General features: G+C 38.9%; 1 protein-coding gene across 5 annotated transcripts; it reads right to left on the bottom strand.

The window, feature by feature from the left end:
• Positions 1–927: 927 nt before the first annotated feature.
• On the bottom strand, positions 928–11,370 carry NFYB (nuclear transcription factor Y subunit beta). 5 transcript variants are annotated; one of them, XM_087968426.1, is made up of 8 exons: positions 10,400–11,037; positions 8,433–8,559; positions 7,600–7,693; positions 6,603–6,733; positions 6,128–6,325; positions 5,238–5,319; positions 2,214–2,293; positions 928–2,045 (listed from the first exon to the last, which is right to left on the bottom strand). In XM_087968426.1, the coding sequence occupies exons 3-8, from the start codon at positions 7,691–7,693 to the stop codon at positions 2,013–2,015; spliced, it is 618 nt and encodes a 205-aa protein (XP_087824552.1). In that variant the 5' UTR covers positions 8,433–8,559; positions 10,400–11,037; the 3' UTR covers positions 928–2,012. The 5 variants fall into 5 exon arrangements, with proteins under 5 accessions (XP_087824552.1, XP_087824551.1, XP_026550783.1 ...); XM_087968425.1 differs by lacking the exon at positions 10,400–11,037 and adding an exon at positions 10,075–10,388; XM_026694998.2 differs by lacking the exons at positions 8,433–8,559; positions 10,400–11,037 and adding an exon at positions 11,135–11,370.
• Between the last annotated feature and the right edge of the window lie 2,228 nt (positions 11,371–13,598).

Here is a 13,598-nt window from a genome sequence, read left to right as displayed (position 1 = left end):
CAACTTAAGCTTTATTAAAAGGTAATCATTCACCTTTTTTCCAAATCCCTTCATCAGTTTGATTTCATATGAGGTGAATCATAAGTTAATTCTGATCATAACATTGACAGCCAAAGTAAAAAAAACAAAACTTTCTAGAAAATTAATCTGGCAATTTGCATTCCAAGTTTCCAGCAGCTTTTCAGATTCTCACATCTAATTATTTTTATTGCACCATATCTACAGCTTTCTGAAAACAAAAATTCGTATTAATTTTCCTTAACCTGTTGCAAATGAGATGCTTTCTCTGTTGGTGCTATTTTTTTTTTAAGAAATCATCTTGGATTATATCCCAAAGGTGCTTTTTCAGGAGGCAACTGGACCCATGTTTTTTCTTCGAAGACGTTTCACTTCTCATCCAAGAAGCTTCTTCAGCTCTGACAGGATAGTGGGGAATGGAAAGATTTATATTCCTTGCAGGCTTTATAATCCTTCCATTCCCCGTTATCCTGTCAGAACTGAAGAAGTTTCTTGGATGAGAAGTGAAACGTCTTCAAAGAAATAACTAAATCCAGTTGCCTCCTGAAAAAGCACCTTTGGGACAACCATGACCTGGATGACCAAGAATCTCCACAGACATCTTGGACTATGTAGCTTCTGAGCAAAAATTATGTGAGGTTTCTGTTTTTTTCCAATGTTAAATGCTACTGGAATGTGTTAGCTGAGTGTGTTCCGACGATTTTTGCCATCATGATTTAAAACAGAGACCAGTTCCCATGGAGGGATGAGCATCAGATTTTCACATTTCTCTCTTCATGGTTTAGAAATCAGCAGCTGTTTTGCTTTGTTGTCCGATATTGTGCAGGACAAAGCTTTGCTGATCAGCAATTTTATTCTTAAGTTCTCAGTGGCATCTGTTCACTTATTATCATTCTACAAATCACAATATTTTAAGGTATCTTAAAATTTATTGCAGCAACAGGAAACAGCCAAATGGATGTTCAAACCTTCCATTTACATCCCTGGAAATACATGTCCCTCTTAACTTCCACAGTAATTTAAGATTGGAGTTGCCACACATCATGACTATGAAGATGTTAAAGAGGTAATCTGACAATAAAAATATCATTCAAACAGAATCTGGTTTCTTTGGAGAGAAATCATAAATTAAAAGGAATTTATTTCAAAAGTAGCAAGATGAATATCCCTAGTTCAAAGATCAACCAAAAAAAAACTTTTACTACATATACTTCTAATTGTTGCAAAACAGGGACTGCACTATCAGGTACAGTTAACACTGATACTGGGTACCAGACAATCCACAGAACTAATTCTGCATACAAGACAACAGTTTGTGACAAACCCACCTTCATTCTTTTACAGCTTGTGCAAAATAGTTCCCAGGGACCATGACCCAAGGTTATAATGCTAGGATCCAAAGATTGGTTACTTCTAGATTCCCATTATTTAAAGTATTATATTAAAAGTACTGGGAGCACTTATTTTGAACTGTGGGCATTTGAGGAAATTCAAGTTAAATATTAATAAATATTTAATTCAACTCATGCAAGACAGATACAAAACAAAAGGTCATCTCAATTTTTATAATAAAGGCAACTTGCATTCAAAATGAACTGTACCCTTATGTTTTATTCAAAGGGTAAATGTGAATTAAACCCAGCTGTTTACTTGAATTACAAAAGTAACATGATTCAATATGAAAATAAGAAACTGTCTACAAATCTCTTGACAGTAGTAAATTGCAATATACAATGCATATAGGAGTTATACAGAGCAACAAACTCTTGTACAAAACAAAAAAAATATTTTAATACCTTTAAAATCCAATTTCTTTTAAAATCACTCATGAAAAAAGGTTTGAATCAGAGTTCACATCTCAATTAGTCAAGCCTCAGGAAGCTACATTACAACTATTGAATATACAAAGTGACCTTTCTTCACTAGCCAATCAAGTTCTCTTTCCTTTAGCAATCCTTGTTCATATTTACTACGTCTCTAAAGCCTTCTTCAAGTCATGAGAACTGAATTTGCTGAACACCAGGAATCTAGGACATAGAAAACAAATACACATTAATTTCAAAAATCAATCCAGAAACACATTATGATATCTATTGTAGTGATCTTGGCAATAACCACTTTTTCACTGTACTGATACCAAAATGGAAATATTTAACAGGAATTAAAGTTGGGGGGGGGGGGAGGAAATGCTGTACCTGTTGATAGGACGTTGTATAAACCATGACATTTTGTTGTTGGCCATCTGTAGTTATCAAACCTGCTGGCAACTGGTTAGCTACATGAGAAAAATAGTATTGTTAGAAAATTTCTGCTCATGTAAAATTAAATACCAAATCCAAGTTAAATATCTGCTATTAAACAGTATCAAATCTGATCTCTTTCACTAATATGTACTCAAACTGCAACCTGATAGTACCAGATAAATGTTAGACCTTCCTAACAAGAAATTGAGAGAGTTCAACTGTAAACTAATTTGGAAGATAAAAATACACAGTAGTATGAATAAAAACATTAATATATTAACTGTCTCATCTTACAGTTGGAAGTCAGATTGATTCTTTACAGTGCATATTAATATTTTCGGTTTTTTAAAGCACGACTGTTTTAAAGCACATTGATCGCTGTACTTTAATGGGAATGCGTGCGCAAAGGTTCTCCATCCGCTTTTATACTTGTTTGTCTATGGCAAATATTTTTTTAATAACACAGACACAAAACAAAACAAATAAAAACCTGATCAGCTCAACAGGGCAAATTCCATCTAATGCAGGGGTGTCAAACTGGCGGCCCACAGGCTGGATGCGTCAATGCCCACCCCAGATCCACAAATGGGGAAACGTCACAAAATGTCACATGACGGCAATGTGATGCCGCAGGTTTGACACTCGTGATGTAATGCAAAACATCATGGTTTCAAATATACAGGTCTACTAACTTCAGTCATTAAGTTTCACATACTTGCTACTGCATGTTCTATCCTCCACCAATCTACTCCCAAAGTTTCTCTGAGCATTTTAAAATTCTAATAAAATACAGGTTAAAATTGCCCACTTATGACAACTGAACTCAAAATTTCTGTTGCTAAGTGAGGCATTTGTTAAGTGAATTTTGCCCCATTTTATGACCTTTCTTGCCATGTTAAGTGAATCACTGCAGTAATTAAGTTAGTAATACAGTTGTTAAGTGCATCTGGCTTCCCCATTGACTGCTTGTCAGGAGGTCGCAAAACCCTGATCACATGACCCTGGGACACTACAACCATAAAAAATGAGTCAATTGCAAAGTATCTGAATTTTGATCATTGGGATGCCACAACAGTCGTTTGAAAAATGGTCATAAATCACTTTTTTCAGTACCATCGTAACTTCAAACATTCACTAAACGAACTATTGTAAGTCAAGGGCTACCTGAATATGTTTGTATTGCAGGAGAGACAGAGCATGTTATTAAAAATTAGACACCTATTTTTTATGTTGTTTATATAAAGGTCTCTCTGCCTTACTATCAAATATTCTTCCTCTCATTCAGGAGGATAACCTGACCTTCAGATGAACCTTTTGGGGCAACAGGGAGAGAGGAAAGTAAGCTTTTATCAGCAATGCCTACACGTGCTTTGATTTGCATTCAAACGATCCTCTAATCAGTATAAGGATTTTTGTTAAACAGTCATTCAATACTTGGAATATAATTCAGTGAAGAAAACAACTGCAATTAATGCAATTCTGTTGTGATAAAGTTTTATCAGAGAATTCCTCCTTTCCTGCCTGATTAGGTTTTCTACTTTCTAACTTCCAGAAGTATGTACAATTAATTATCTTCAGGCACTCAAAAGCATCTGTATTCTACTGGAAAAAATGCAGAGCTCAAAACTAGTGGAAGATATTTAATTAAAAGCTCAATGAACTCTATGCAAGAGACACACACCTGTTACCAAAATGCAGAGAATGCTTTAAAAATGTCTTTACAATGGGATCTTTCTTGTGAGACATCAGAACTCTGCATAGTTTAAACATAACCCATAATAAAAGAAACTTGTTTTCTACAGAAACTTTTATTAAAACAATTCTGTCTTACAATAAGAATGCATGGTTAGTTTTAGGTAAATTACACTACTATTACTGTATATCAAGTTTCAGGTAAACAATCATGTATTTCAAATTAATTTTCAATTTAATTTACATAGTAGTATCATTTCATTTTCTTTTCATTACAATCAGCATGAGATTCTCTGAATATGGACAGGATATAACTATTTCAAATAAATAAAAATATTGACTTGAGATCGAAGACTACTACTTGTGAATTAGGGCTATTAGAAAAAATAACATTGTTTCTATATGCTTCAATAAATAATCCACCGGCAGCAGCAGAATTGCTTTGTCTCTGTGTTTTCATTAAGGAATACCGGTAAATCTTCATGCATCAAAATATGTTATACTGTGACATATAATTTTGAATGGAAATTCTCCTCAGTGGTAAATCATTTATAGTGATGACAACAAGTAAAGTACGTCAACATGAAATCCTGATCAAAAATTGTATAACTCAATATGATTCTTAGTTCATTTAGTTTCAATCTTGTTTTCAAGGATTCATGAACAAACTACCAATAATACTTGGCTCGTGTCCATTTGTTCATTGAACTGTTCAAGATTACAGCAGTGCTGAAGAAATGGATGTACAACCAATCCTCAAAGTTCTGGCACTGCAGCTTCTCTGCAGTCACTTGATCACACCTGGCTCACAATTATAACATTGCAGGGAGCCACGGTCACGTGATTGCCATTTGCAACCTTCCCTGCCAGCTTCCCACAAGCAAAGTCAATGTGAAAATTGGCAGGGAAGGTCACAGATGATTCCAGTCCTGGCCATCCTGGACTTATGAGCAGCCTGTGCTGGGTCTCCCCTTCTACCCATGCTACTTACCTGGGACTCCTGCCACTTTCATCTTAATGATCTGTGGAACTTAGAATTATTATGGCAATTGGAAATGATAGCTGGGATTGCTATCACTAAATGATGAAGTCACATGACTTTGCGCTAACCTAAGGACTACTTACATATAGCATCAATGTTTTATGGACTGTATGTACTTTGCCATTAAACTGTCACCTAAATACTGGCTGTAATTCAATACAATTAACAAGTCTATTTAACTGTATATATCAAGCAACAATTATCACACCTGCACCAGTCACTATTAGTGATACAGTACTTACTAAATGCTTCCTCTGTGAGCTCCTCACTAAGGCCGTCTGCTGTGGTAACTGTTCCACCAATGCCTTTTTCTCCCTTCATTGCCTTGAAAAACAGTAATGTTTTACATATAACACATACATTTCAGCAATTTACAATACAATTGAATACGTTTGAAATCTCTCTTTCTCTCTTGTACAAAAGACCTATTAGGAGCCTGTTGATTTTGCTTTACCACTGATCATATTAAATATTCATAATAGATTTTCTGGCTAAGCTTCTTGGACAAAATGGCAAATTAGGCAGATGTTTTGAAGAATTTTCCCATACTCCTGCCAGCTCAGTCTGTCTTAACCAGAGACTGATGTGAAGTTCTGTCTTCCAACTTGCTATGAATAGCTATTTACAGAAACTGCGACAATAAGCACCATCTCCTTGTTATGAGATGCTTATTTATCAGCTCTGCTCCACTCTGTTCATTCTTATCACTATGATAAACAAAGTAGAAGTAAAACAGATGTGAAGGCCACAAAAGCCCAGATCCCTCCACAATACAACAATGCAAATAAGAGGGGAAGAGAAGAAAGGTTGTTTGTGTCAAAATTTATATACTTTGATTTTGTGGAGATTCTCATCCATTTTCTTCTCAGGACCTAACACATTAAATTATACAATGTTAACTGCAATTGTTGATTAACCCAAATCCATGAGATATGAACAATAGGAATATTTTTTTCTACTATAAATTTATACACTTGTATAGTAAAGGGAAATCTTTACAAAACACTACAGTACAGGTAAAAACTGATTCTCTTTTCCAATAGTAACACATACAAATTATCCAACTATCTTTCCTGTTATATACAAGTATATTTAAACCTACAATGAAACAGTTGCAAATAGAATTACAAACCTCTCTAAACTTCTGCAGATACAATTTCAAAGGTTCAACATAGCTATCAAACCCCAGAGTAGACATAGCAAAGAGAATATCTTCTCCATTTATTGTCTTCCGTTTCTCCTGATGACACCTCTCGCTTGCTTCTGATGTAATAAAACTGATGAATTCACTGACACACTCCTGCACACATTCTTTTGCATCTTTAGCAATCTAAAATATACACAATATACATTAAAATATTTTTAAACTACCATTTTTCCAAAGAGATAAACATTATAACAACCCCCTCCAAAACATAATAAAAATATTAAAAAGGCATAATAATGGAGCATGTCAAAAATATAAAAACAAAGCAAGCAGATAGAGGGAGGTGTTTTTTCAGACATTTAATAGAAACTGATGACTCAAATGTTAAAAAGCAATATCAGATCCCTAATCTATACTTAAAATATTGAATGCTATCAAAGATTTATTTCACATATATTACCTTTCCTGTCTGAGGTATAGCATTCTTCATTATCCTTGCCACATTTGCAATAGGAAGGTATATATCCTGTTCTCTAAAACTCTCTTTGGAACCATTTGTGTCTTCATGATCATTCATGCTATCCTCAGTATCTAAGAAAACACATATAAACATTAATTACATAATCAGGAACATTAATCAATGCTCTGATATTCAACTGAAAAACGTACCACTTACTTTATATTAGCCTTTTATTATACATAGTCTTTGAGTTACAACAGTGATGGAGTCTGCTCATTGATGGTTGTAAATTGGGTCACACAAGTGACTGATTTTATGACCTTTTTGGGAGTCAAAAATATAAAAACAAAGTGAACGCTGCAGTTGTTAAGCAAATCACTGGTTCGCTATGGGTGTGATTTTGCTGAAAACTGGTTTACGGCAAAATTGTCATAGAACACATCAAGGGACTGTGGGACTCTGCAAATGGCGGTAGTTGCTAAGCACCCAAAATATAGTCAAGTGATGGAGAGGGGTGGCCATCAGAACCTTCAGATCTGGATTGTAAGTACCTCCAGAAAGGTGCTTTGTAACTTCGAACGTTTGATAAGCTAGTGGTCATAAGTCGAGGACTACCCGGATTATTCTTTTAAGTACTTTAAAGAATACTAGTTTTTATTTCATATTTTTACACAACATTTCAGCATTCTAAGAATGCTACTAGCCTAACGCCACCAGCAATATTAAGCCTGAGGCATAACTTATATCAAAGATGGGCATGCTCAGCCTATGACCAAGATGCTATTCTTGTACTAATTTTATGCAGTCTTTTATGCAGTCTTCAGGTTTTTACAAAATTTTAATTTAGACACTAAAACAAATCATTTATATCTTTCCCTTCAGCCTCCTGTACAAGAAAGAAAAAGCCATTTTAAACAGAAATGGATATCAAGAATGGAGAGAACGGTCAATTCTAACCATTGAAAAACCAATACATTCTATTCAACATGTTACTTACCATCTTGAGGTTGGATCACATAGTGACTACCACCAATGTAATCTCCAGCAATTCCCAGCTGTGAAGCATCTGTTGTAGAATTATCACCATCCATCTACAATAATATAACATTATTGAACAGAACATTGGCTATATATACACATTATTACCATCATGAATGGCATCAATAATCTTCTGTACCTGAACTTTAACTTTCAAGTATATTAAGAAATTCCCACTGCATTTCTTGTTATTCAATTCAATCTATCTGCTAAATTGTTTTAGCATACCGAGATACTATTGTTCATGTATAATGGTATGGCATTTATTTTATCATCCCCAGACAACCTACTTTATTCTTTTGTAGGGCACTTATACAAACTGAAGTATTTCAGAAGTTCAAACACATATCAAATGTTAAAGACTTACACATAAATAATTAATTTTCCACTATTTCAAATAACTGAGCATTTCTCAGTGCGTTCAGTTCTGTACAATAAGGTGCCACTGTTCATTAGGCAATGATCTATTCTTTACAAACAGTGTTGTTTTTCTTTGTGTAAATATTTCATGCTTTGGCGCCACTTCAAGAAGCATTAAATTGTATTTCAAAGAGAATTACTGCCACTTCCATAAATAAGGACTGTAATGATGTTACATAATAGCTTAATAATTTGTGTGGGGAGTGATTCCTTCTCTTTGAAAATTTATGTATCTCCATCACTATATCCGTCTTAGTTCTTTTTTGTTATTATTTGAAAAGCAATAAAAATAATCTCAATTCCACCACCACCCCAGGAAGCATTATCTACTGCTGTATTACTTAGCCAATATTGGAATAAAACTAATCTAACCTTAGAAAGGGCTTTCTGCTCTCAGTAGTTCATACTTGAAGAAGACAAAGTGGATGGAAGTAGGAAGAGGCTTATAGATAGCCACCCTGCGATTCAAAGGGTGCCTAGAGAGGAGTGTGAAAGTGGGCTGAAAGGGATGGGCATTCAGTTAAAGAGCTGCTTTCATCACATGCCAAATTACTACAGTCCTTCCCTTGCAAACTGAAGAGGGATACAGCACCAGACCACTGAACAAACTGCTTTGGATTGCTTGACAAGAGCCAGACATTTGTACCAGAGTTCTCTGTTGGTATCCCTATCGTAGTCCCAGGCACACTTGCCTATGTCTCTGCTCAGAGAATGGCTGCAAAGGATCCAGCCTGTCTACCTCAGTGATTACAGTCAATAGGGAAAGAGTGAAGATAAGATCATAGCAGCAAGAAGAAATGTCAACAAACCATGACATATTATCAGGACTGGTTGTGATCTGATGCAGATAATATTTCTGGATAGGGCTACATAGACTATTTTATATCGTTAGAAAAAATGGCATCCCTCTGGGATATTATTTTTCCAATTTCTCTAGCTTGCAATCCTGGGCCTTCCTAGTACAGTCAAGTCCTGTCTAGTGTAACTTTACTCAAGTCTTCAAGATGTGTTAAAATCAGCTGTCACATCTGAAAGTGCCAAGAGTACTTATCATATTTTTATAAATCTTAATTTATAATAGAATTATTAAATTTCTATTTTGCAATTCAATAGGGAAACCATTTTTATATTTTGAGAAATGTACTTTGAAAAATTAGATCTGAGACATTAAAGTTCTAATCCTACGCACTGTTATCTATAGATTTCATCAGTCGATTATACTTAACATTACAAAGATAATCAATCTTTGATCTTCTTTCAAGTGTATCATGAATTCATATATAGAATTGCAATGTTAGGCAAACTAAGACAAGCTGTCTTTTCAGTGCATTAACAAAATAATCTATTCTATATAAAAGTACATATATTTTCAGATATTTTTAAAAAGACAATAATGTACATTGCTTATTACTAATTCTATTTATTGTCCCTTCCAGTTTTCTATGTCCTTTTAAAATGATACTTGACAAATGATGCAATTAGTTAGTTTTATATGTTTGGAATGTTATTAATTGCAAAAACATATGGGGATGCTTGTGTGTGTTGGGAGGTCAGTATTTTAGGGGGCAAAAAAGGAACAAGGGTCAATAAGCATATAAAGGTAGTCCTCAACTTACACCCACAATTGTAAAGTACAGACAGATTAATTTGTACATATTTTGTCATTCAGCAAATGATTTATGCTGAAACTTTTAAGAATAACCTCGCTTGAGATCCACGATTTGCTTTTGAGCTGTTATGGTCTTTGTTATTCATTTGGTTTACCAATGAGCAAAACACTAGAGAGGATCTGTATTAGATCTATGGGGTTTTCTAATAAGTATCTAATTCTGGGGAACTAACAGGCAGTATACATTATGTGTATTGGATAAAATCCTTTTAATACCAATAATTTCTGTCTAAATCAGCATAACCCAGGGAAAACATACAAACCTCCCTTTAAAAAAGAAAAAAATAAGCCAGAGAAGTCTGATGAACTATTTTTACTCTCATAGTTTCACAAGCATTTACTCACATGGTGCACCGTAAAATTAGGCAGGCTGGCTGGCTGGCTGGCAAAAAAAAAAAAAACCCTGATCCGACAATACCGATCTGATGTAGTTGTGTGTACGTTTTAGGGAGAGGGGGAAAAAAAGGGGATTACTCAGAATTGGTGGGTTGAATCCTTTCAGCCCGGGAGCGATAAGGCCCTTTGACAACTGGGCAGACGCACGTGGGAGACGGAACAAGAGAAAACAGCAGCAACCTCTGAATGCTAATAAATGCGCAGAGAAAAACAACCCAGCGGAGGAATAAAGCTTTGGGGGCCATAAATAGCAGCCCCACGGCTCCCCACCCACCTTTAGGGCCGCCATGCCCGGACAGCAGGACGAAGCATCTCCTGGCTGGGGATTGCGGGAGCCCTTTCTGACAGCGTCCCATTTCCCCCTCGGACCCAGTCCTGGAGCCGCCAAAGGCGGAGGAGCAGCGCGACGGAGGGCCGGGGCAGAGGCCGGCGAGGGGCGGCAAACCCCGCACCCCGAGATCCCTCTTCTTTAGGCCGAGCCAAGCCAGGCGCACACAAAGCGGGTCGGCTCAAAACAAACCCAACTCCGCCAGAGGAGGGAAAGGGAGCCCGGTTGGGGGGGCGGGAGAAACGGGGAGGCAGCCCCCCAATAGCAAGGAGGGGGCCACCCGCCAATTCGGGAAGAGGGCGCGGGAAAAAAAGGGAAGGCGAGGACGGTTTGGCTCGCCCGTGTCCCGCAAGCGACCCCGAGTGAGGCGCCGGGCTTGCCGCCGCCGCCGCCTCGCTCTGGGCCCCCCCCGCGTTTCCAGGGCCCGGTCGGGCAGCGCCGCCATCTCGCCTTCCCCTCCCCTCGCGGCGAGAGCAGAAGACGCGGCACAAAGAAGCGGCAGGCAGGCAGGCAGGCGGGCCCGGCGTGGGCTCCGCTCGGCTTTTTCTAGGCTCCCCACACTTCCTGGTCCCCTCAGCGGCGGCGCGGCGGCAACGCCGGAGCCCGGGGAGGGAGACGGACATTTCATTCGAGCCTGCAGTGGAACCGGTTAGCAATCATTGGCCGGAGCCAGGCACAAACCTCCAGTGCGGCCCTGGTTGGCTCCCTCCACAAATCGGCTGTTTGGTTGGACAGAAAATGGCTGCGAAGGAACCAGTCCCAGCGCGGAGCACCGCTTCCCGAAGCCGGCCTGCCCTCCCTCCGCGCCGCCTCCTGCCCGCCCCCTCCCCGCGCGGGAGGCTGTTCCCGCTCAAGGATCCCCTCCCGCCGCTGCCTGCGAACAGCCGCGAAAATATCGCCCGCGGCCTCTCTGACAACGGCGTTGCCTGACCTCCGCTCTTTATTCGCCCAAGGGCAGCCGCCGTCTGTCGAGCCAAGCTGAAAGGAGCAACGTGGCAGTTTCTTTTTCCAGTGATTTTTTTGTACCCTTTCCCTTCCTTAAAAAAAAAAAAAAAAACAGACTAGGGACCTTTTCTCGCAGAAATACAGGTGTTATTATACGTGTGACATGCCAAACCATAGTTTAAGCAAGGCTTATTCACTCAGAATTGGCTATCTTGCCAATCAACCGCAATTCACACTGTATTCAGATGTTGTACTTTGTGAGTTCAGATAACAGATAACAGATAATAACAGATAATCAGAGTTGGAAGGGACTTTGTAGGTCATCTAATCCAGTGATCCCCAACCTTTTACGCCGCCCGTATCCCCAACCTTTTTTATGGTGCGCCCGGTGCTGGGCATTAGCTGGGCGCTGCCATCTTTTTTGATGAAAACGCGCCCGGTGAGCTTTCTACCAAAAGCTCACGAAGCGCATGCCGCCATCTTTTTGATGAAAAGTGCTTCCGGTGAGCTTTCTACCGGAAAAGCTCACCGGAAGCACTTTTCATCAAAAAGATGGCGGCGCCCAGCAACCAGCGGCCCGGTAGACTTGTTCCACGGACCGGTAGCGGTCCGCGGACCGGTGGTTGGGGACCCCTGATCTAATCCAACCCCAACCTTTCGCCGCGCCCGGTATCCCCAACCTTTTTAGCGGGAGACCCTACTACACCATTTCTGACAGATGGCAGTCCAATCTCTTCATCAAAGATGGTGGCCACACAGCGGGTTGACCCTGAAGTCTACACCATTTCTGACAGATGGCAGTCCAATCTCTTCTTGAAGGTCTCAATTGATGGCGCCCCACAACTTCCGAGGGCAAGCTGTTCCATTGTTTGATTGTTCTCACTGTCAGAAAGTTTCTCCTTATTTCCAGGTTAAATCTCTCCTTGTTCAGTTTCCATCCGCTATTCCTTGTCTGGCTTTAGAAAATAGATTGACCCCTTCCTCTCTGTGGCAGATGGTGTTAGAAACTGTCTCTTCCCTACTGGGTTTGAAAGAAGACAGAACCCTTGCTTGAAGCAGAGAAGTTCATTTCCAAAAGAACAATACAAGAAGAAGATAAGATCAGTTGTTTGGAAGTACAGGTAGTCCTCAAATTACTACAGCAATTGAGTCCAAAATTTACGTTAAGTAATTTGTTAAGTGAATCTTACCCCATTTTGCTCCTTTGTTAAGTGAATCACTGCAGTTATTAAATTAATAACGCGGATGTTAGGTGAATCTGGTTTCCTCTTTGACTTTGTCAGAAGTTTGCAGAAGGTGGATCCCATGGTCCTGGGACACTGCAACAGTCATAAATGTGAATCAGTTGTCAAGCCTCCAAATGTAAATCACGTGACCATGGGGATGCTGCAACGGTGTGAAAAATGGTCATAAGTAACTTTTTTCAATGCCATTGTAATTTCAAATGGTTACTAAGTGAACTGTTGTAAGTCAAGGACTATTTGTACGTGTCAATCTCTCCCCCAGTTTCTTTTATAGGAATATTTTCCATTGCTCCTTGAAAGTGCCTGAACAGAGCCACTTTGGAAAGTGCAATTAGCCTAATGGCCAAAAGGGAGCCCAGCTGGGCTTGTGGTTTTTGCCTTTTGAATCAAGCTATGGCCTTGGAAACAAAGAGCCTCATTGTTTATGAGATGGGGAAGTATCAGATAGAGAGGGAAAGCTGATATCCTAAAGATATTTTCTTTATTTGAGAAGGCTGATGCCCTTTCTTATCTTGCTAATTTCAACCTTGGTGATAAATCCTTTTAAGTGTAATTCTAATAGTGTGCCCTGAAAATGATTGAAAGGTTGGATGGCCAAAGAATAAATAGTGGGGAAGGGAGGCTTAGTTTCCTTCCTGCCATGGATACAAGCTCTATATAGTAATTGACACCTAGGCTTTGGGATATATCCCATAAGGGAAATGTAATTTATTTTAGTTAATTTTACAATGTGAAATAAATCCTTGGCCAGAGTTCACTGAATAACCCACAATTGCTGAGTTGAGGTAAATGGTTTTCCTCAAGCTGACTTCACCCTGGCGCTTCATGGACATGTCCCTCGTGACCATCAACAGGAGGGCAAGGAGAGGAAAGGATGTATCATGAAAATGACCTGCCTAATCTACTAGTGTCAGACACCAATTGAACTCCACAAGCCTTTGCTGGCTGGGGAATTC

Source organism: Notechis scutatus, chromosome 6 (assembly GCF_049901735.1).
Source record: "Notechis scutatus isolate UNSWTSFEM ecotype Mainland chromosome 6, rNotScu1.2, whole genome shotgun sequence".
Classification (NCBI taxonomy): Eukaryota; Metazoa; Chordata; class Lepidosauria; order Squamata; family Elapidae; genus Notechis; species Notechis scutatus.
Note: the sequence above shows the minus strand (reverse complement) of the source record. Positions and strands in the feature narration are given on the sequence as shown.